Below are 21315 nucleotides of genomic sequence, written 5' to 3'. Positions count from 1 at the left end.
TTGAGGACTATCTCTACTTGCACCTATATTTTTTTGTGTGATTTTCAATTCTGGTGTTACCCAGACAAATAAACCAGTAAATTACCCAAATGTCACCTCAGTTATCAAGATTTTTTTGAATGTGATTCAACAGCCTTTCAGCTTCCTAGCTTCATAGAGTATATAGGTAGTCCTCGACTTATAACCATTCATTTTGTAATCAGTGTTGCAACAGCTCTGAAAAAAATGACATGATCAATACTTGCACTTACAACCATTGAAATATCCTGTTAGCTGAAAAAACCGTTGAAAAGAAGGTTCCAGAATCCGGTGTGAGGTGCTCCAAAATACATGCAGGACAAGAGAAATCCAATTCAAACTTATTATTGCTGCAGTAATAAATAGTATGCACCCAAGTTCTTTCTTTACAAGGAGCGTGCTCACAAGTTGATACACCAGCATTCTATAGAACTTTAAAAACTTGATACTTAATTTCATAATTTCTTCCCATCGTCCCTTTTCTGCCCAGCAACAGTCAACACAGCCATCATTCTATACACCAGGCCTCCAGTGCAAAACAACCTATTTTTAAGTTAATTCAGCACCACCTTCCATAGGCTGTATATACTTAGTCATGAGCTGAGGTGTAGGTCCTTAGGAATTTAGCATTGTAAGTTTGTTTTGATGATTTGGGTATTAAAGTTTTACACAATTGAAGAAATGGGGGTAAACAATTAATACAGCAACAAGCAATTGTTCCGATTATAATACATAAGATACATATTAAAAATGTTTTTTAACTATCCCAAATTAGGCAGCCAGGAAGTAGTGCAAAGATTATAAAAGGGCATGGAAGTGTTTATTTGAGTTATGTTATGAAAGTTGGACAATTGCAAGATAGTGTGGACATCTGTAAAGAATCTGACTTCCCTGATCAATATAAATAGAATAGGTGGAATATAGCAAGGCACATACACCATTTTGATTGTCCAATAGGAAATCCAAAGCCATTTGGTTTTGAAGAGCCTCCTAAAATACTGCAATTACTTTCATAATCAACCAAGGGCATCTGCAGTCATATTGATGTAAACTTCTCAGGCTACCGAAATGTTAAGCAATCCATATTCTAATTTTTCAACCTGAATCCCAAGTATAACCAAGTGAATGGAAGTATGTACTGGATAGTCTAATCCAGCTGGCTGGTGTAATTGTAGGTAGACAGAAAGGGAAGATAAAGCAGCAAACAGCTGTACTAAATAGACTTTAAGCATTCCCTCCCCTATTTCATGATATTGTGGTTGCAAGAGGCCTGAATTCCTGGATGTGGCCTAGATAGAGAATTTCAAAGGGACTCTCTCTTTTTGGTGTACAGCGCAGCCTTGGCAATGGGGAGAGCCTGAGGCCAAGAAAATTGGGCTTCCTGAGCTATTGTAACCAGATTTTTTTTCAAGATCCATTAGCCCATTCTGAAGATTGACAGCAGGCCTTTTCTTGCCCCCAATTTAATGGAATATTGTTTGAGGCAAGTAATTAAAATATTATTGTTTAATTGGACTATTATTGGCTTAACATATTTTGCCCTACCAGATAGTCCGGTAGCCCACACTCAGGACATTACTGCATCTCTAATTTCCCTTGTTTCTTTGCTGCTAGATTGTGATTCACTTGGCATTAAAAGGAGAATTGTCTTCTATGCTCTTTTTATTAATTTTCATGGTTTGAGTCCCCGAGTCAAAAGTTAATGGTTGTCTGTAATTTATTAATCATATCTCTCCTCAATGCAGCGGCCACAATGATTCTGTTGTAGTTCCACTCTCTGATTTTCTCTTAATTGCTCTTTTTGGCCTCTTAAACCTACATTTCCTCCTTGTCCCTGAAAACCACCTCCAAATCCTCCTCCCCCATGTCTTTTACAAAAACCCCTATCACCTGCACTATTTTGACGTAAGATTTGAGCAAGAACCCAACTCTTTTCTCTCCTTCTGTTTGGTCCTTTCCAAAATTTTATTTTTATTAGGTAAAGGTAAAGGTTCCCTTCCCACATACGTGCTAGTCATTCCCGACTCTATGGGGCAGTACTCATCTCAGTTTCATAGCTGAAGAGCCAGCAGAGTCTGAAGAAGTCTCCATGGTCATATGGCCAGCATGACTAAACACCAAAGGCGCACGGAACGCTGTTACCTTCCCACCAAAGGTGGTCCCTATTTTTCTACTTGCATTTTTTACATGCTTTCGAACTGCTAGGTTGGCAGAAGCTGGGACAAGTAACGGGAGCTCACCCTGTTATGCAGCACTAGGGGTTCAAACCGCTGAACTGCCGACCTTTCGATTGACAAGCTCAGCATCTTAGCCACTGAGCCACTGCATCCCTTTATTGCCTGACATCAGTGAACCTTTATAAAGATTGACTCCAGACTGACCTTAGTAAACCTTTATAAAAAAATGAATTCTTATTCATTTTTGGGCAGTTGAGTTTTTGATCGATCTGCATACATGCAATGAAACTGATCCTTTTGAGAGGCTTCTTCTGAAATTGCATGCATGAATCAAAGAACATAACTTAAGTCTTAAATGGAATTTCTTAATAAATTGCAACCTTCAAGAATTGAATACAAAGTTGTTTAATGGACTCACAAAGTGGACGACTTTGATAAAACCATTGGGGGGTGGGGGGTGGGGAAAGGCCATCCAAAAATCTTGTGCCAGGGAATTGTAAGAAAGTAACCAATCTGCTATTACTAAGGCCAGCTGCCAAAAATCAAAATGAACGTGAAATGTAGACCAGTTGGATTCATACAACATATTAACTCATGCACTTTAGTTACTGAATTATAATAGATAGCTTCACCTATGTTATTTAAGCCTGAATCAACCAAGCTATATTAAGGCTTGGCATGATCTGAGAAGTTATCAATTCCTGTCGTGTAACAATGGCCTCAAATGGTTTGGGACCTGATCAAATGCTAGAACCCGCTACTTCAAACTGCCACTTATGACATGCTACATTGCCACCACATCACAGCTGTTTAATTGCAATTTTATTTGTGTAAACAAAATGTAAAAAATGCCTCTCACTTATTAAAACCTTAGATTTCTATAGCAATTAAAATTCTTAAATTATACAATTGAGTATTTGACTAGTAGTCAACATAAAATACATTAAAAGAATCATGCACATTATGAAAGTGGTTAATAATTACTTTAAACAGGTCAATCCATTTATTAATTTCTCTCCTTCTCTAAGACCCTTGCCACCTAAATCTTGTCCAAGGAATGCCTTTGTTGAAGACACCAGTTCTCAATATTATTAATAGTAAAGAATTAATGTTATTCTGTTTCATGGATCATTAATAGTAAAGAACTAATATATGTTATTGTGTTTTATGGCTTCCTCTGCTGAATATTCAACAGGACAATAGGGTCCTTCTACCCATGGCAGACAGGTGTATTTAGCTATATATTCCATGACTTCAAACAGAGCCTTCCTGGCCTTGTTAATTTTTTCTGGGGTCTCTTTCAGGAAGCCACTGGGAAGATCCTGGAAAGTTGTGGCAGTAGAGAGGACCGTTTGCAGCTCTTTTAAATCACACTGAGCCTGTTGGATTTTTTGTTGAAGATGTTGAGGAAGGCTCTGCATGTTAGTTAAGACATTCTGGCATACCTCCTGCATCTTCTGTGCAACATTGTAAGATGTGGCTAGAGCACGAGATTCCATCTGTTATGAAACAAACAAACAAAAAGATCTCTTAATTGAACATCATAGATGTTCATCTATGAGATTATCTGAAGGGAGGGAGTGGGTGGAGAGAGAGAGAGACAGACAGACAGACAGACAGAGGGCAACTGAATATTCTGGTTTATGCATGGAGACACAGTTGTTTATTGCTGTTCTCCTGATTTCAGCCATACAGTACATGCCAGGTGGCAGAATTCAAATGTCCCCCCTCTTTTCTTCCTCACACAATTTTGTGTATATTCTGTAAAGATCTCTGAACCAGCTCTTCATTTGAGCTTTTTCATATATCCTGAGAAACACACCAAAACTTTTAGTCTGTTGCTGGGTATAATTTTTGCATAAATACATTCCGTGTTTCCCCGAAAATAAGACCCTGTCTTATATTTTTTTGAACCCTGAAATAAGCACATGGCTTTATTGCCATGCGCTCAAAAACTCAGTTGGGCTTATTATCAAGGGATGTCTTATTTTGGGGAAAACAGAATAGTTTGTTTAATAATGTTGCAGGATCCAATCTGGATCAGTCACTGGGAGTAGAGATTTAGTCCATTTAATAATGAATAATAATTACTAAATAAATCATAACTGGCTAGGCTTACCCAGGATGGCTAGCCACAAACTATTGTCAAGGCATAATCTTCACTGAGGAACTGCCATTCCCTATTTTTTTGTATCTTCAAAAGATGAAACATTCTTATGTTGAGATACCCACCTCTGCCTGATTTGCTTCACTGCTCTGATCCTGCTTAGGTTGACCTTTGTACCATTCCTTCCACATTTGGTACATTTTTTCTTGACCTCTATGAACTTTGTAGTCCAATTCCTCCTTGGTATATTTTAGCTACAATAAAGCAAAAGAAGGAAAAGAAGAAAAAAGTCAGGCACTGCAAGCCTAGTGTTTTGTGTTTGGCACCATAAGTACAGCTTTGGCTCAAAGGCCAGAGCTATTCATTCCCTACTCATATTGTAAGAGCCGCGGTGGCGCAGTGGTTAGAATGCAGAACTGCAGGCTATTTCTGACGGCCGCTTGCAATTGCCACTTTGAATCTCACCGGCTCAAGGTTGACTCAGCCTTCCATCCTTCTGAGGTTGGTAAAATGAGGACCCAGTTTTTTGGGGCGGCAATATGCTGATTCTGAAAACTGCTTAGAGGGTTGTAAAGCACTGTGAAGTCTAAGTGCTATTGCTATTGCTATCTTCAGTTGTCCAGAAAAATATCTTAAGGAACTTCCATCAAGTTTATTCAGGAAGTATATGTAGTCCTCAATCTACTACCATTCATTGAGTGACTGTTCAAAGTTAGCGATCTACACTCAGTTGTCACACTTGCGATCACTGCAACATCCCCACAATCATGTGATTAAAATTCAGGCACCTGGCAATTGATATGTACCTATGATGGTTGCAGAACCCAGGTCATGTGTTTGCCATTTGCAACCTTTGCAGCCAGCTTCTGAGAAGCAAAGATAGTGGGGGAAGCCAGAGTTGCTTAATGATCATGAGATTCATTTAACAATTGCAGTGATTCAGTTAACAACCATGGCAAAAAAAAAAAAGATTGTAAAATCAAGTGTGATTCACTTAACAATCACCTTACTTAGCCACAGAAATTCTGGTCCCAATGGTGTTTGTAAGTTGAGGATAACACAGAGATGGAAGTACTAACAAATTCATAGAGTGGATGGTGAAACTGATTATTTTAACCAAAGAAAAGACTTTGTCTAGCTTTGTTTCTACTTGGAGACCACTTTGGACTTTTTGCTTGAAATGGAAAGGCATGAAACTTTAACTTTGCAACTTGATGATCGTTTATACTATTGGGAACTATTTATAATTATAGAAATTTTGTGTGTTTCTAATCAGAGTATGAGGCCACAGTGACATATTGTGTATATTAATCTTATAGAAAAAGAGTAAGAGGCTAATTTTGTACCTGTATCTGAAAGTGAGAAGTTACTCTGTTTTTTCTTGGTTTTTTGCACTCATAATTTTGGCTTTTTTCTGAACCATTCTTTCACTATGATTCTATGATTCTCTAATTCCTTTTGTTTACATATTATTTCTTATTGAAATTTAATAAAAATTTTTTAAAGAAAATATTTTCCTCCAACAGGCAAAAGAAAAAAGAACCAAAGTGAACAATCAGCTGGGCATTTTTTTCTTCATTATAGAACTGCCATAGCCTTTGACATTAGCATTCATAAACAACGCTCATTTTGGCCTGGGAACCTCAGAGGGCATTGCTAGTGGTCCTCTAACATGAACAAAGTAGATGTAGTGAATATTGTGTGTGTGTGTGTGGGTTATAATTGGTCAGAGGATTAAAGGAACAGATTGGAACTTCAAGTCTTGCAGATGTTTAAAGCATCCCTCTCACCCTTTAAAATCCCTCCAGTGAGATAAAATATTTAAATCTCTTCCAGGTTTGGATGTTCATTCCTCAAGCCCCATAAATGACCCCTCAAAATGGTATGATATGTCCATCCTCATTCCAGGGCCACATGGATTGCAAATTAATTTGGGGCTTGTCATCTGTCCTGGGGTCAGAGATTTACTTAGGTCTCTTAGAATTGAATTGTGCCTATTTTTCTTTACAGTAGTGAAATGCACTAAAAGAGTCTCAAGTTGGTATCTTGCAACCACATCTCTCATCATCTCCCAGACATGGCCAGATTAGAAAAGCTGGAAAACTATTTTTGGAAGAGTCCTTCAAAAGTTTCTACCAATATTCCTGCCTATTCCTAGATAGAACATTAAACTGTACTAAGGTTGTGCGAAGAGTTCCAAGCAACCAATTAAGCTGGAGTTATATTAACAAGCAATATTGAACTCATTTTCAACACTGCTTTCTAATCAAAAAGTCCCTGCCTGGATTTGCCATTGATCCTTCCAGGTGAGTATTCTGTTCCACTCACTTAAGAACAGAGCATACTTTAAGGCACTGCACTACATTGTTGCATGACTTCTTATTCAAAAGGAAGACTCTTTCTGCAATCAAAGTGCAATTCTGTAATCATAAAGATGTATTTTCTTGCTTCATAACCAAAATGGCCATGCCAAATGGAGATGATACTGTATAATTACAATCTAGCACATCTGGAAAGCATCAAATTGGGGAAGGTAGCAGAATTTTATTTATGAATGAAAAGTTTGAATTAACATGAAGTCAAAAAGGAAGAACTCATGTACAAAAAATTAGGAGATTTGCTAGAATACAAGAAAATGTGGATGTTTTTTCCTCTTAATAAAATATAGACACAACCTAATGCATTCTGAATCTGGTTAATGGATAATGTAGGTCAGTGTTTCCCAACCTTGGAAACTTTGATTTGTCTGGATTTCAACTTCTAGAATTCTTAGCAAAGGCCATACTATCTGGGAGTTAAAGTCCACACATCTTCAATGTTAAGAAAGGTTGCTGTAGGTAGATTGTTGAGCAAGAGTGGAAATGAAAGACAATGCAAAAATCCCTAAAAACAGCACAGCTGACAGACTACCTGGTTAACATATATATTGTGCAAAGCCCTTATTTTTAGTCCAAATCCAAATCCATTTAACTCAATCCACTGCTCATTAGCCTTCTATTGGACACTAATAGTAGAACAATGGTAGGACACAGAAATATTTATATCCTGCCTTTATCATTTTCGTAAATAAGTCAAGGCAGTGAACATACCCAATACTTCCTTCTATTTTCCCCACAACCATCACCCTATGAGATGGATTGGACTGAGAGTGTGTGTGGCCCAAAGTGATTCAGCCAAATGAATAGTTATTACAGTTAGGTTATTGTAACTATCATTCATCATTAGCCCAATGATGATTTTAATGAATTTTAAATCAAATATCTTTTAAGAGTTTTGCTATATATATATTACACTAGCTGGATACCCATGCTTCGTTATGAAACTATGTGATCGGGCTTGATAAATCAATACTTACAGCTTGAAAATTAATGAGTAGTTACAATCGGCCTCTCCTCTCCCCTTCTCTCCCTCAGCCTTGCCCCACAGAACCCTATCCTATCCTATCCCCCTTTTGTCCCTTGCCCCACAGAGGCCTTGCCTATCTCTTCCCTCAGGTTTTCTCCACAGAAGGCTCCCCTATCCTATCCCCTTCTCTCTCTCAGGCTTGCCGCACAGAAGCCTCTCCAATCCTAACTCCTTCTCTCCCTCAGGCTTGCCGCACAGAGGTCTCTCCTATCGTAACCCCTTCTCTCCCTCAGGTTTGCTCCACAGAAGCCTCTCCTATACTATCCCCTTCTCTCCCTCAGGCTTGCCCCACAGAAACCTCCCCTATCCTATCCCCTGGTTGCTGTTGTGAAAGTAGAACTGAAAGTGAAAGTCCTCTCTGCTTCTGTTTTGCATTTGGAACAGATTTCTTTTCAGGTGGGGGGAGGGGGAATAGAACTCCTTAGCATCAGAGGGCTGTTTGGAAAGTGAAATAGTAGTTGTTGTGTGAGCAAGGAGGAGACAGGAAGGAGCCTGGCTGTGGCTTAGCTCAAGTGTTTTGTATTAAAGCTGCTTCCTGTTGTGAAAGTAAAACTGAAAGTGAAGCTCCTCTATTCTGCTTATGTTAAGCAGAATAGAGGAGCACCTAGAAGCTAAGAGGAACATACATGGCAAATTTCAAGTTTGTAGGCTTTATGGTTCTGGAGATTTTGTGATTACGGCATGAGTGGTTTTCGCTTTTATATATATAGATGTCAGCTTCTTCAAAAACAACTCTGTGAACCTGCAAATTACTCTATAGAAAACATTCTGCCTCCAGTCCATGGCTGAATCAATATCCCTGGATCCAGCTGCTTGGGCTGTTTGCTAAAGAGACCATTCAGCATGTTATATGTTCCAACAAGGATGCTGCCTCTCACCCAAGGTCCGACTATTCACCCTTCCTTTTATTTCCCAAACATAACATGGAATGACTGAGTTTCTTACCAAGTAAAAGAGCTGTTCAAGCTGGAACAATGCTTGCTGTGCACCCAGTTTGATCTTTATCAGAGAATGTTGGTAGGCTCGACTACAGAGCTTGATTGACAAGGAACCCAGGCGCCTGTAGTAACTTGGCTCTTCTTTCTGGTTTTCAAGAGAGGCTGCTCCAGAGCGGTCCGAAAATGCAATGGCAACTAAACAAACAACAACTAGATCAAGAGAGATCCCCATTCACAATACCTGATCTAATATTATCAGTCAGTTTATTTCATAAATAACATTCCTCACAACTAAGTTTCTGAGAAATTTTAACTAGTAGCCACTAGTTAAATCCGCCTTGATTAAGCTTTGGGAAAATCTGGGCTATACTTATGTATAACTAAAAAAGACTTCAACCCCTCTCCCTCATTTTTAATACTATTTAATTGGGGAAGTGAAGGGACTATTTTAGCATATGTACTACAATTTGGTGAGGACGCACAAAAAGGGATCAGCATTGACCCAGACTCCTTTTCACTGCCCCACCCCCCAGCACTAAGCTATATTAAATTTTTAGAGTAGCATGTTGTGTGAACCCAACCTTCATGGCATGTAAAAACAAGATCCATGGCTTATAGGTTGTGTGAAACTCTTCAGTCAGATTTTGTGAAAGAGTGCAAGATGTTAAAATACAACCCCTTTGGTGGACATGCATAGGTATATATAGTACATTTGATCAATAAATAAATTGATCTGCACCAGGCTCCATATCAATCATCTGCCACATTTTAGGGCAGTGTTTCTCAACCTCAGCAACTGTTAAAATGTGTGGTCTCTAACTCCCAGAATTCTGTGGGATGCTGGCTAGGGAATTCTGGGAACTGGAGTTCACAATTGTAAAAGTTGCTGAGGTTAAGAAACACTGCTTTAGAATAGTCTTCCTAAAGTCAGAATAAAGCATTTCATTTTTGGTGACCTTACACCAGCCTGTTATGGCCTTGAACTTTTTAGAGTAGTTGAATCTACAATTCCCAACAGACCACCAATTTCTCCTGCACAAAAATACCAGCAGAAGGAAATCAGCTGGGCCTGATCTACATGGAGACTACGATTTTATTTTGGCTTTGAGGAATTGTTCTCTCTCTCCCTTTACCCCACTCTCCTTCCATAGCCATTAGTTTTTATTTATTGCTTAAAGGGGCAGAAAGATCCATGCCTTTCATTTAGGTTAGGAGAAAATGAGTCTTCAATAGTGTCCACAGCAGAGACTATTAAAAAAATAAAAATATATATAAAAAAATAGTCTCCACAGCAGAGTAGAAATAACAGATACACTTTTCATTTAATCTTCAACCTAATCTTTGCATATGTCTTAAAATCAGATGTAGCAAGGAGGGTCAGTTGGAAAGAGGAGCAATCGGAGGATAGAGGGATTTGGAAGAAATTTTATAAGACTGATAAGCCTGTACTTTTGTTTGCTAAAATGTGACCTAATTTTTAAAAAAGTAAAATTGGTTTTATTTAGGAGCATATGGATTGGATACCTTGATTTGATTCTTAGAATACTTTATCCTGCAATAAAGTACATTTATCCATGCCTCTAGCTTTCTTAGTTCGTTTTTATACAACTGACTGAGAGCACCCGGCTTCCCTTACAAATTTGGTCTTCTCCTCTGTCTATTCTATTTCCTGTCAATGCTGCAGACTGCATATCCTTTGGCACAAAGAACAATCTTTTGCTGGAGATGCAGTACAGGTAGTCCTCGACTTACAACGCTTCATTTAGTGACAGTTCAAAGTTACAATGGCACTGAAAAAAGGGACTTATGACCATTTTTACATTTACGACCATTGCAGCATCGCCATGGTCATGGTGATCAAAATTCAGATGCTTGGCAATTGATTCATATTTATGACCGTCCAGTGTCCTGGGGACATGTCATCACCTTTTGTGACCTTCTGACAAGCCAAGTCAATGGAGAAGCCAGATTCACATAACAATGTGGTGGCTAACCTAACAACTGCAATGATTCACTTAACAACGATGGCAAGAGAAAATCATAAAATAGGACAAAACTCACTTAACAACTTTCTCACTTAGCAACAGAAAGTTTGGGCTCAATTGTGGTCATAACTCGAGGACTACCTGCATAAGCAGCTTTATCCAAAATAAGATCATTCAGTTCCTCTATATTGGCTAGAATCACGCGCAATGGTCTTGGGTTAAGTCATGGATGATCAATTATGGTTTCTTGAATAAGCCACAATTGCCAGCTGATGTGGAGCTGGATATAAAAGCATATATCCTTCTGATTTAGCATACTTACTGACCAGCAGGAACTCTCTACGCAAGAGATTTTCCCTATCAGAATTAACAGCTCTCAATTTTAAGAAAAATGAGCTAGAAAATATTAGATTCTATTATTTTTAAAACTAGTCTGTTTAGCATACCTCCCAATTTTTACTTATGACATATTTTCAATATTTTATACCTTTATTAGGCCAGTATAGTGTATTCTTGGTCTACTTTTCCTAGCCAATGTCTTTTAGATGTTTTAAACTTTACTCAAAGGAAGAAGTATTAAAACAGAATGAATAAATAAATAAATAAATCCTATTAGTTAGTTGATTAACTATCTCAGCTATTGTATACATTTATTTTTGGATTTTTTTAAAAAATACCATATTTTTCGCACTATAAGATGCACTCCCCCCCACCCAAAAGTGGGTGGAAATGTCTGTGCATCTTATAGAGCGAATATTGTGGTGGGGGCAGGGGCGAGGGCTCTGTCGCTGCCTGTCACCGCTGCTGCTGCCTGTAACCAGTGCCACCGTTCGCCGCCGCTGGGGAACGCTGGCGCCTGCACCGCTGATTGGCGGTTGGATTGGCCTCTCAGAACACCGCCAATCAGCTGTTCTAGGCAGCGAGGATTGCCAATACCAGCGGAACACCACCGATCCAGCGGCAGCGCAATCTCCACCACCTATAACAACTGATCAGCAGTATTCCAGGAGGCCGATCCAACTGCCAATCTGCTGCTCAGCAGCGAAGGCTCCAGCGTTCCCCAGCAGTAGCAGCAGCTGAGCTCAGTTGACCGGTGGTGGGCGCCAACAGGGCAGAGCCCTGATGAGCCATGTGCTAGGGCTGCAATAATGTACTGGCTGACCAGGCTGTTTGCTGCAAGGACGCTAGCCAGATGAATACCAGATGGATGCTGGGAGGCAGAGATAGATTTTGTTTTCTTGTTTTCCTCATCTAAAGCTAATGAGTGTCTTATGGTCCAGTGTGTCTTATAGTGTGAAAAATACAGTAACTGTTTTAGTTTTAGAATTATATGCCATCCAGAATCACTTGGCAGAGAAAGATGGCTGTAGAAATAAAATAAGTAAATAAATTTAGGGGTCAAACGTATTAGAATGTGGATAATCAAGAGAGAGAACCACATAGTCTTACAAAATTCCTCATCCGTGATTGGCAGAAAGCGCTCTAGTAAGTCATCCGATTTGAAGATCATCTTGTCAACACTACTGGCCATCATCTGTGCCATGTTGATTTCCATCATAGTGTTTACAGCATTCCTCACTGAACACAATGTCACTTCCACGCTCTCCGCGGCAGCTTCAATGCCTATATCTAGCATGGTATCCATAATATCCTTTGCTTCAGTTAATTTGGTATAAATAGATTCAATGGCATTTGTCATGATCTGGCAGTGAAAAATCAAAAACAGAACATTTCACAGTGAAAAATGATTAAAATCAACAGAATTAAGCACTAACGCATATACCCTCCTCTAAATTTGGGTTGCAGGTCGTTCTTGCATCCAATTTGAATTTGATTTGCTACATTTGTTTTCAGTGCAGCAATTAATTTTTAAAAAACAACAACAAATATACAGGTAGTCCTCAACCTACAACCACAATTGAGCCCAAATTTCCATTAGCTAAGCAAGGCAGTTAAGTGACTTTTGCCCCATTTTACATCTTTTTCTGCCACAATTGTTAAGCAAATCTTGCAGTTGTTAAGTGAATCTGGCTTCCCCCCTGACAATGACATTGTCAGATGTCAGCTGGGAAGATTACAAATGGTGGTCACATGAGACAGACAGACAGACAGACACACACACGGATAGTGCAGCTGTCATATATACATGCCAGTTGCCAAGCTCCCAAATCATGCGACCATGGGGATGCTGCAACTGTCATTAAGTATGAAAACCACTTAAGCTATTTTTTTCGGTGCCATTGTAACTTTGAATGGTCACTAAATGAATGGTTGTTAAGCCAAGGAATATCTGTGCACAAAACCAAATTGATTAGCATGTTCTAAGAATATTGAGAAATGGGTCAGGGTAACAAATGAAACAAAGATTCCAAATAATTTATATATATATATACAAATACCCCCAAATCCTGTCAAATAGTTTATAAATCTGGAACTCAATTACTCTGTTAATAAGAGTAGTATGGTGGTACTGAACCTATGGCGTGCATGTCAAACATGACACGTTTTGTGTAACACACCAGCGTTCACCAACATCCAACAACTATTGTCAGAAACACACGCTGTTCTCATGCAATTTTCTGAGGCCTTGGAATCTGCATGAGAATGGGTGAGTGTCGTCATGCAGCCTCCAGAGGTTGCATGAGTGGGCCATGCTCTTGCACAGCCTCTTGAGGCTGTAAAAATCATGCAAGAATCAGGCAGTTTTCAGAAGTCACAGCATTTTACAAAACCTACAAAAAAAGGGGGGGAAAAAAGAACGAAGGCCTCGTGTGATCCAGAGCTGCCTCAGATAGGCCACAGGAGACTGTCAACAGAAAAATACCACCTGAAGGTAAATGGCATATGGCAGATTCTGGGGAATCACACATGATTGGACTGTATTTTTTCAAAATTAATATGTAAAAACTTGTTTCTTGTGTGTGTGTGAAACACATGGGAGTCCCTCTCTGAGGGAGATGGGCAATTCAGAAATGTGAATAAATAAAATAAAAAAGTTAACCATTTTCCAAAATTTCAACATGCCAAGCCTAAAAATTTCACCATCACTGGACTAGTACTACAATAGATCCTACTAAACATAAGAGGCTGTTTTTACATTTTTAAAAAGCACCAAGAGCATTATAAAATGCTTGCTGGAAGAGTCCTACTAGTCCAAAAATTTGGAAAGCGAAGTATTTAAAGGAGAAAACAAAATGTCCTTTTTTCTCCTACAGGAAGAAAAAGTTGGTTGGCATTTCAGCATGACCTGGCTGGTACAGCACCAGTGGTGGGTTGCCCCCGGTTCAGACCAGTTCTATAGAACCGGTAGTAAAACCAGTGGGAGGCTCCACCCACCGACTCCAACGTCATCAGGAAGCTTCTGCGCATGCGCAGCCCCATTGCAAACCGGTAGTAAAGGTAAGTAGAACCCACCCCTGTACAACACCTCCTGATAACGGCTGTGTCCAAAATCCATGCTTATGAAGCTGATCACTTACCTCTTGTACTGATTACAGGAGAGAGAGAGAATTGTGGTCTTCCAAATCTTACTGAATTACAATGCCCTGCATCCTTCACATTACCTGTCCTAAGGACGTTGGGAGTTGTAATTCCATGAAATCTAAAATGTCACATGTTGCTTACATGACTCTACACAGATTGATAATATGATATTATGGAAGGTCAAGTGATTACCTGGTCCACTGTCTGTTGCACAATAGGAAATTTGTGTTGTAGCCTGTCAAGATTCCTACACGCAAACATATTTGCAATAGAAACTGTAAATGGTAAAGATGAAAGAAAGGTTTGATTACTTAAAAGATTCCTGGTTATGTTGAACAACTGGATGTTACTTGTATTTGGGTCTATGCATACCATCTGAATGTACTTTGAAGCCAGTGATCTTTTATATTTTAAAAGCAGCTTTGTGTTTATAGCTTACTGACCACTAACTGCATTAGAAAAGTTGCATCTCTCCCTTGATTGGAAAATAGATAATTTTAAGCATTCAGCCTCCTTTTTTTGGGATTTCTCTTTCTTCATTCTTTCTCCACAACAAGCATAGGATTTCTTTTTTTTAAAATTATTATTATTATTATTATTATTATTTATTTATTTATTTATTTAAAAAATACATCAAGAAAAAGAAATAGTCAAACAAATGATCGCGACAGGAACTTTACATGATATTTACACTTTCTACGGTATGTAGACTTCAGTCAGATTTAACAAATATTAAACATAATCCTGGTTATATTTGACTTTTTGGGCATTTGTTGTTCAACCAAACATACCATTTGTCCCAACATTGGAAATATACAGAGCAAGCGTAGGATTTCTATTAAACCATGTAATTTACAGAATAAAATTCATTTGTCCTTTTAGATTTTAAAGATCTCTCCCTAAATTCTCCTAGAGTGAAGGAAATAACCTAGATCAGGCCACACCCAGTCCATGGACTGGCACTGGTCTGCAACCTGCCAGAAACTGGGCTGCACAAACAAGTGAAGCCCCATCTGTGGGGTGCAAGCAGCACACAAACCATGCCCCCTCCGGTCTGGAGAAAAATGTCTCTCCACAAAACTGGTCCCTGGTGCCCAAAAGATTGGGGGGTGCTGACCTAGATTATCTTAATATCATAGCTTATATTTAGAAAGATCATTCTTAGAAGAATAATGTCTAAAATGATGTCCTACACAGAATTGTGTTGCCTCCCTTGCTGCACTTTGCAAGACTTGATGGTTCCTCAAAAAATTTACAAAATGGAAAAACCTATTTAAATTTTTATTATTTAGAGAGTTCTCGCTTTTCATTCCATTCAGGATAAAGTAGAAGAAATGAAACACAACATGAGAAAATTTCTAGCACCCTCATTTAGAGAGCAGCCTATACACTTCATATACGTCAATTCTTCCCTAAAGAAGATATAATCTCACACCAGAACTTCAGTGAAATATCTTAAACCTAGTTCATATGCTAAGCAGTTCAAGAGAACTTTAATTCCAGAAAGTAGGGAACTCAATCTAGGAAAGGTTCTGGTTTCTCTTGGATTTTGAGTTAAATTGCAAGATATACATGAGAGGGGAGAATTTTGCTAATCAGTAATAATAGAAGATTCTCTCCCCCTCCCCCTCATTCTCAAATAATTGACCAAAATCAGAAATTACGTTGCAAACAAATATTTATTTTAACAAAGATCTGCTGCTAAGATTGCTCAATAATGATAAACAGTAAAACCAATTACTTGGCAAGCACAATTAATCAAAGAACCCATTCTTTCACACTTCCCCAAACCTGCTGCCCAAACATTTGTACAAAGAAAGGCAAAGCTGATAGGAAGGACAGTATTACCTTTGCCAGACTCACACACTAGTACCAATACATAAGCACACCTATGCCCTTCGTGGATCACTGACTAGAACCAGCACAAACACACACCCGAGACTCCTCAAGCCCATGCCAAGGACCATAGTGCCCCCTCTGAAACAACCTCTCTAAAACCTCATTTTCTCTGTAGCTACCCTCTTTGCTTTTGGGAATAAATACATCTCCTTTCCTCACAGCTTGTCTGGATTTCATTCTTTGCTTTTGTGCAACCCCAACTCGAACTGAAACCCCAAATTATTCTTTGGACAATATGCTGAGCAGTTCAAGAAAACTTTAATCCCAGATAGTAGAAAGTGGAGAACTCAATATAAGAAAAGCTCTTGTTTCTCTTGGATTTCTAGATAAATTGCAAGACATAATGCTAATTCAACCCAGTTATTTTGCTGTTCAGATATTTGTTGAAGTAGGAGTGGAAGATTCTTGAAGAAAACATGGAGGAGCAGATCAGTGGCTAGTTCCACACACATCATGGCATGGTTTACCTAATCATGGGTTACTCAATTACAGGTAGTCCTCAATTTACAACAGGTCACTTAGTGACCGTTCAAAGTTATAACATCTCTGAAAGTGACTTATGACCATTTTTCACACTTATGACCATTGCAGCATCCCCATGGTCACATGATTTACATTTGCCTACTTGACAACTGACTCACATTTATGATGGTTGCAGTGTCCTGGGGTCATGTGATTACTTTTTGCAACCTTCTGACAAGCTAACTCAATGGGGAAACCAGATTCACTTAACAATCGTGTTACTAATTTAACAACTGCAGTGAGTCACTTAACAAATGTGGCAAGAAAAATAGTAAAATGGGGCCAAAACATACTTTAAAATTTTTTCCTTAACAACATAAATTTTGGGCTCAGTTGTGATAGTAAGTTGAGGACTACCTGTACTATCGGTAGTTGATTCATACGTAGATCATATTAAAGTGTGAACAAGCAAACTATATCTTAAATTAGTGTGATGTGCCAAGCAGTCAGTACATTTGTAGTTAGTGTTGCAAGCCTGCTGGTCACAGTCTCCACATTTCAATGAATTGATTTCTAAAATATTTTGGCTGTAGAGAAGGCAAAACTAGATTAATTCCATTAGTTTAGATAAGATGGTGTGTCTTAGGTTTGAAAAATAAAATTAAGAGCTCAGGTTTGCTTCCTAGGCTTGCCCTAAGGAACCTTTGGAATCAAAACTTTTTAAGGATCCCCAGTTACTTTTGGACTAGAAATCCTCTATTCTCTACTTAATGGCTTACAGCATCTCAAAACTCATACATTGCAAAAACCAAGCCAAAAAGACAAAGAATGGCATGGCAAAGAATAATTTGGAGTGGGCCTACCAGCTATGACCAATTACTTACGTTGTGGTTCAAATATGTCGAGAAGAGGCTCTGTGCTGCTTGCAATATTCTTCACACCCGTCTCTGCCATCTCAAAGACTGCTTGGATAGTTGGATGAGACTGCTTGGCAAAATTATAGGTAGACGAAACCCACTCATAAGTAGAACTGATTAATGGCAGATCAACAAACTTTTGGATGGCACACTAAGAAATAAGATACCAGAGAGTCACCATCTTGCTGGATCCCAGAAGAGCTCTAGATTGCAGAATTGCAGTTAGATCAGTGGTGAAATCCAAATTTTTTACTACCGGTTCTGTGGGTGTGGCTTGGTGGGCATGGTGTGACTTGGTGGGCGTGGCAGAGGAAGGATACTGCAAAATCTTCATTTCCACCCCACTCCAGGGGAAGGATATTGCAAAGTCCCCATTCCCTCCCCACTCTGGGGCCAGCCAGAGGTAGTATTTGCCGGTTCTCCAAACTACTCAAAATTTCCACTACCGAACTGCTCAAAATGTCCGCTACCGGTTCTCCAGAACCTGTCAGAACCAGTTGGATTTCACCCCTAAGTTAGATCACATATTCGGGAAAGGCGCACTTATCAATGAAGCTATGATTCATACTGGTATGTAAAACTGAATAAACAGTAAACTGATACTGCTGAGATCTAGTTTGTTACTGTTTCTTTCTCACAATATTATTGCACATTATTGTGAGCTTAAAAACAGCACAATGCAAGAATGTTTTTAAGAAGCACAAAAGCTTTTCTCAGCATTTTCTTAAGTTTTTTGATAGTTTTACTGCAACTAAAATAGGAGCCTGTGGGCCTGCAGCTCTTTGAAAATAAATCCATGAAATAGATTAGAAAATCCATGCTGGATTCTATTCCTGTCACGTAGAGTTTGACCCTTAAATGCTTCTTCCAGTATTGTCCACTTACCTGATGTTCATTTACAATCCTTACAGGCATTAACTCTGCTCCAGGAGAATACATGATGACAATAATGAGAAAGAGCGGCCAGCACTACACAGAGACAAGATCCGATTCAGTCATCACACTATTATATCCAATTACATTACACACAATTTTAGCAGCTTTTACAGAAGGAAGGAAGGCCAGCTAAATAAACAAACAAACCAGTGGTGGGTTGCTCCCGGTTTGGACCGATTCTAAAGAACTGGTAGTAAAACCGGCGGGAGGCTCCACCCACTGACCCTGACGTCATCAGAAGTGATCTGCGCATGCGCAGAAGCTTCTGCACATGTGCAGAAGCAAGGCATGTGCGCGAGCGATCCCGTTGCGAAACGGTAGTAAAGGTAAGTAGAACCCACCCCTGAAACAAACCCTACCCTATACCTGCATTTAAGTAGTGTTTATTCAAAGCTTGATCTATTTACATCATAAGGACATCTGGAGATCTCAGAGCAGGCTTTAACGGTGAGGTCAAAAAGATTCCTTCTATTATAGAGAATATCTGATTTCAATAAATTTAGCTGTACTATAATGTGATTTGTTTGCTTTGGCCTGATATTTATTCTTGCACTTTTTGGCAACTAGCTAACTGTGGTTTGTAGAAATTATTCAAGATTTGATTGTTAATTTATGATTTACAAGTTAACAGTTCAGGTGTTTTTGACAAAAGCTCTCTATCATTTATGGCAGGGGTGTCCAACCTGGAAACTTTAAGACTTGTGGGCTTCAACTTCCAGAATTCCTCAGCCAGCCATGTTGACTGGGGGATTCTGGGAATTGAAGTCCACAAGTCTTAAAAGTTGCCAGGTTTGGAGACCCCTGATCTATAGAAAAGAAGAAAAAGCAGTGACACTTTTGGGACAACCTGTTTCCAAGACTACCTCCCCCTCAACAAAACAAATATTTCAACCCTGATGCTATAGTTATCAGCTTAATGTAGCATAACTTTCTTTCAAAGTAATCAGAAATAGTTGGCATTTCTGAGCATTACAGGTAGTCCTCAACTTACCACAATTGAACCCAAAATTTACGTTAAGTGAGAAATTTGTTACATGAGTTTTGCCTCATTTTACTTTTCTCGCCAATTTTGTTAAGTGAATCACTGCATTTCCCCACTGACTTTGCTTTTCAGAAGATTGCAAATGGCTCTGGGACAGTGCAACCATGATAAACGTGAGTCAGCTACACAGAACCAACTGTAAATCACGTGACCATGGGATGCTGCATCGGTCATATGTGTGTGTAGGAAGTTAGCACCCACCTCTTTCCTAGAAGAATGAAATATTTGGGGAAATATTAAAAAGGCAGAATATTATGTTTCCCTGGATGAGAAATGGAGAAGCATGTTTTAAAGACAAAGCAGCTCCCACCTTCCTGCCCCCACCCTTTTGTTAATGGGCCAGAGGCAGAAACTCAATCTTTGTCAATGGACCTCATCTGCAAGACAATGGGGCCCATCTATAGGACAGAAACTCACCACATGGCACCTGGGAAGATTTTATCAGCCAGCAGGGCTAGCTAAGACCCCCACCCCCTGGAAGTCTGACAACCAATCAGGATACTCTTTCTGGGCCCCAGGAAGTTCAAAGCCAGAGAGAGCATAAAAACCCCGGGGACTCGCTGTATCTGCCCTTTTCTGTTCAGGAACTCAAACCATGTGATCCTGTCCACCATTAAACCATCTTTCCAAGCAGTCTCCATGTTTCCAGTGTCTTTTTCCCCACTTGGAGCAGAACCCAGAAGGATATTTCTTCCAACATGTGGAAAACAGTCACTTTTTTCAGTGCCATTGTTAATTTTGAACAGTCTTTAAATAAACTGTTTTAAGTAGAAGACTAGCTGTATTCACAAATGTATGCATTTTTCATTGCAGTCCCAATCCAATTCCAATTCAAATTGGAAAGGCCTTTATGGAGGTCAGTTAATTCTCTAGCAGGGCCCTTCCTTTGCCACTGCAAACCGAGCAAAGAATTGCAGAATAGGATGATAACCAATTCGATTTAAACTGGTATTTCTGCTTTCCCTTAGGGGTGTTCTAAACAGCTCCACCCTTTCAAGTTTGTAGACCAATTATTTCTTCCATAGATGGAAACTGAAGCCTTTCTATTCCAAGGAATTTGTCATGCTGGGAATCTTTGAGGTTTGTGGACTTGCAACCCCCACCCCAGCCCAATAATCTAATCAGGAAAGGCCGGTGAAACTGGGTGTGGCTGTGCTAATTTCTTAGAACAAAAGCAATTTAGCCACAGTATTTTGGACACAGTATTTTAAGGAGAAACCAAATATTTCTGCAGAACAAGCCAAAGGGAAAAAAAAAAACCCCACCAGGACACAACCAAATATGGTCCCTTTTAAGAAACTCAATTAAACTAAGTTTTTGGGAAATACTTCTTGCCTTAAAATATAGCAAAGTTATGTTGGTTCAGGAGCTTTTTCTTGTGTGTGGCATTGTTGCAAAGTGTAACAGCCACGCTGCACCAGGCCAAGATTCTATATCTGACAAAAGTCAAATTTTAGCAAAACCTAAAACCAAGTTATAAGAACAATTAACTTTTTCCACCGATGCCCAGCATTTGGTATTCAAAAGCACCCAGAGCAATTGACTACCTCTGAATGAGGAATTTCCATTCAACTATCAAGCCTGGGAGACCAACTCTTTGCAAAAAATATATTAGTTTTGCTTTGCAGAGTCACTTAAAAAGAAAACCGAAAGACAAACTACAAACCACATTTCAGGGGGGAAAAAGCAACTCAGGTTAGCCATTTCTCCAATCATACATACCTCAAAGCCAAAGATAAAGCCACTTCCGGCCTCAGTGGTCTTATATACCATAAAACATGAAAAGGCAGAGGCGGGCTATCATTGACAGACAGTTCCGAAAAGCAATCAAAAGCTTCTTCCACTGCTGAATGGGAGATAGGGTAATTGTGTTAGGAAAGACAATGGCTGCAATCCTATACTGTATTCCTTTAACAACCCACAGTCAGGCTGACTAAGAATTATGT

General features: G+C 39.2%; 1 protein-coding gene across 1 annotated transcript; it reads right to left on the bottom strand.

The window, feature by feature from the left end:
- Positions 1–3000: 3000 nt before the first annotated feature.
- LOC117662033 (perilipin-3-like) lies at positions 3001–21177 on the bottom strand. Its single transcript, XM_034411287.3, has 8 exons — positions 21092–21177; positions 18277–18360; positions 17359–17542; positions 14306–14388; positions 12080–12332; positions 8653–8840; positions 4428–4556; positions 3001–3694 (listed from the first exon to the last, which is right to left on the bottom strand). Exons 1-8 carry the CDS (start codon positions 21140–21142, stop codon positions 3341–3343), a joined length of 1326 nt encoding a protein of 441 aa, XP_034267178.2. The 5' UTR covers positions 21143–21177; the 3' UTR covers positions 3001–3340.
- Between the last annotated feature and the right edge of the window lie 138 nt (positions 21178–21315).

The sequence above is a fragment of the Pantherophis guttatus genome, chromosome 2 (assembly GCF_059756535.1).
Source record: "Pantherophis guttatus breed Tessera chromosome 2, ASM5975653v1, whole genome shotgun sequence".
Taxonomy (NCBI): domain Eukaryota; kingdom Metazoa; phylum Chordata; class Lepidosauria; order Squamata; family Colubridae; genus Pantherophis; species Pantherophis guttatus.
This window is presented reverse-complemented; position numbering and strand designations above follow the sequence as displayed.

Bases quoted from the DNA above. Each gene is read 5' to 3' on its own strand.
- LOC117662033 (XM_034411287.3), bottom strand. From the start codon at position 21,142: ATGGTATATAAGACCACTGAGGCCGGAAGTGGCTTTATCTTTGGCTTT. The intron at 8,841-12,079 runs GTAAGACTATGT...TTGTTTGTTTAG, and splicing joins AATCACGGATGAGGAATTTT to TTGCCATTGCATTTTCGGAC. The intron at 4,557-8,652 runs GTAAGAAACTCA...GCTTTATTGTAG, and splicing joins TTGAACAGCTCTTTTACTTG to CTAAAATATACCAAGGAGGA.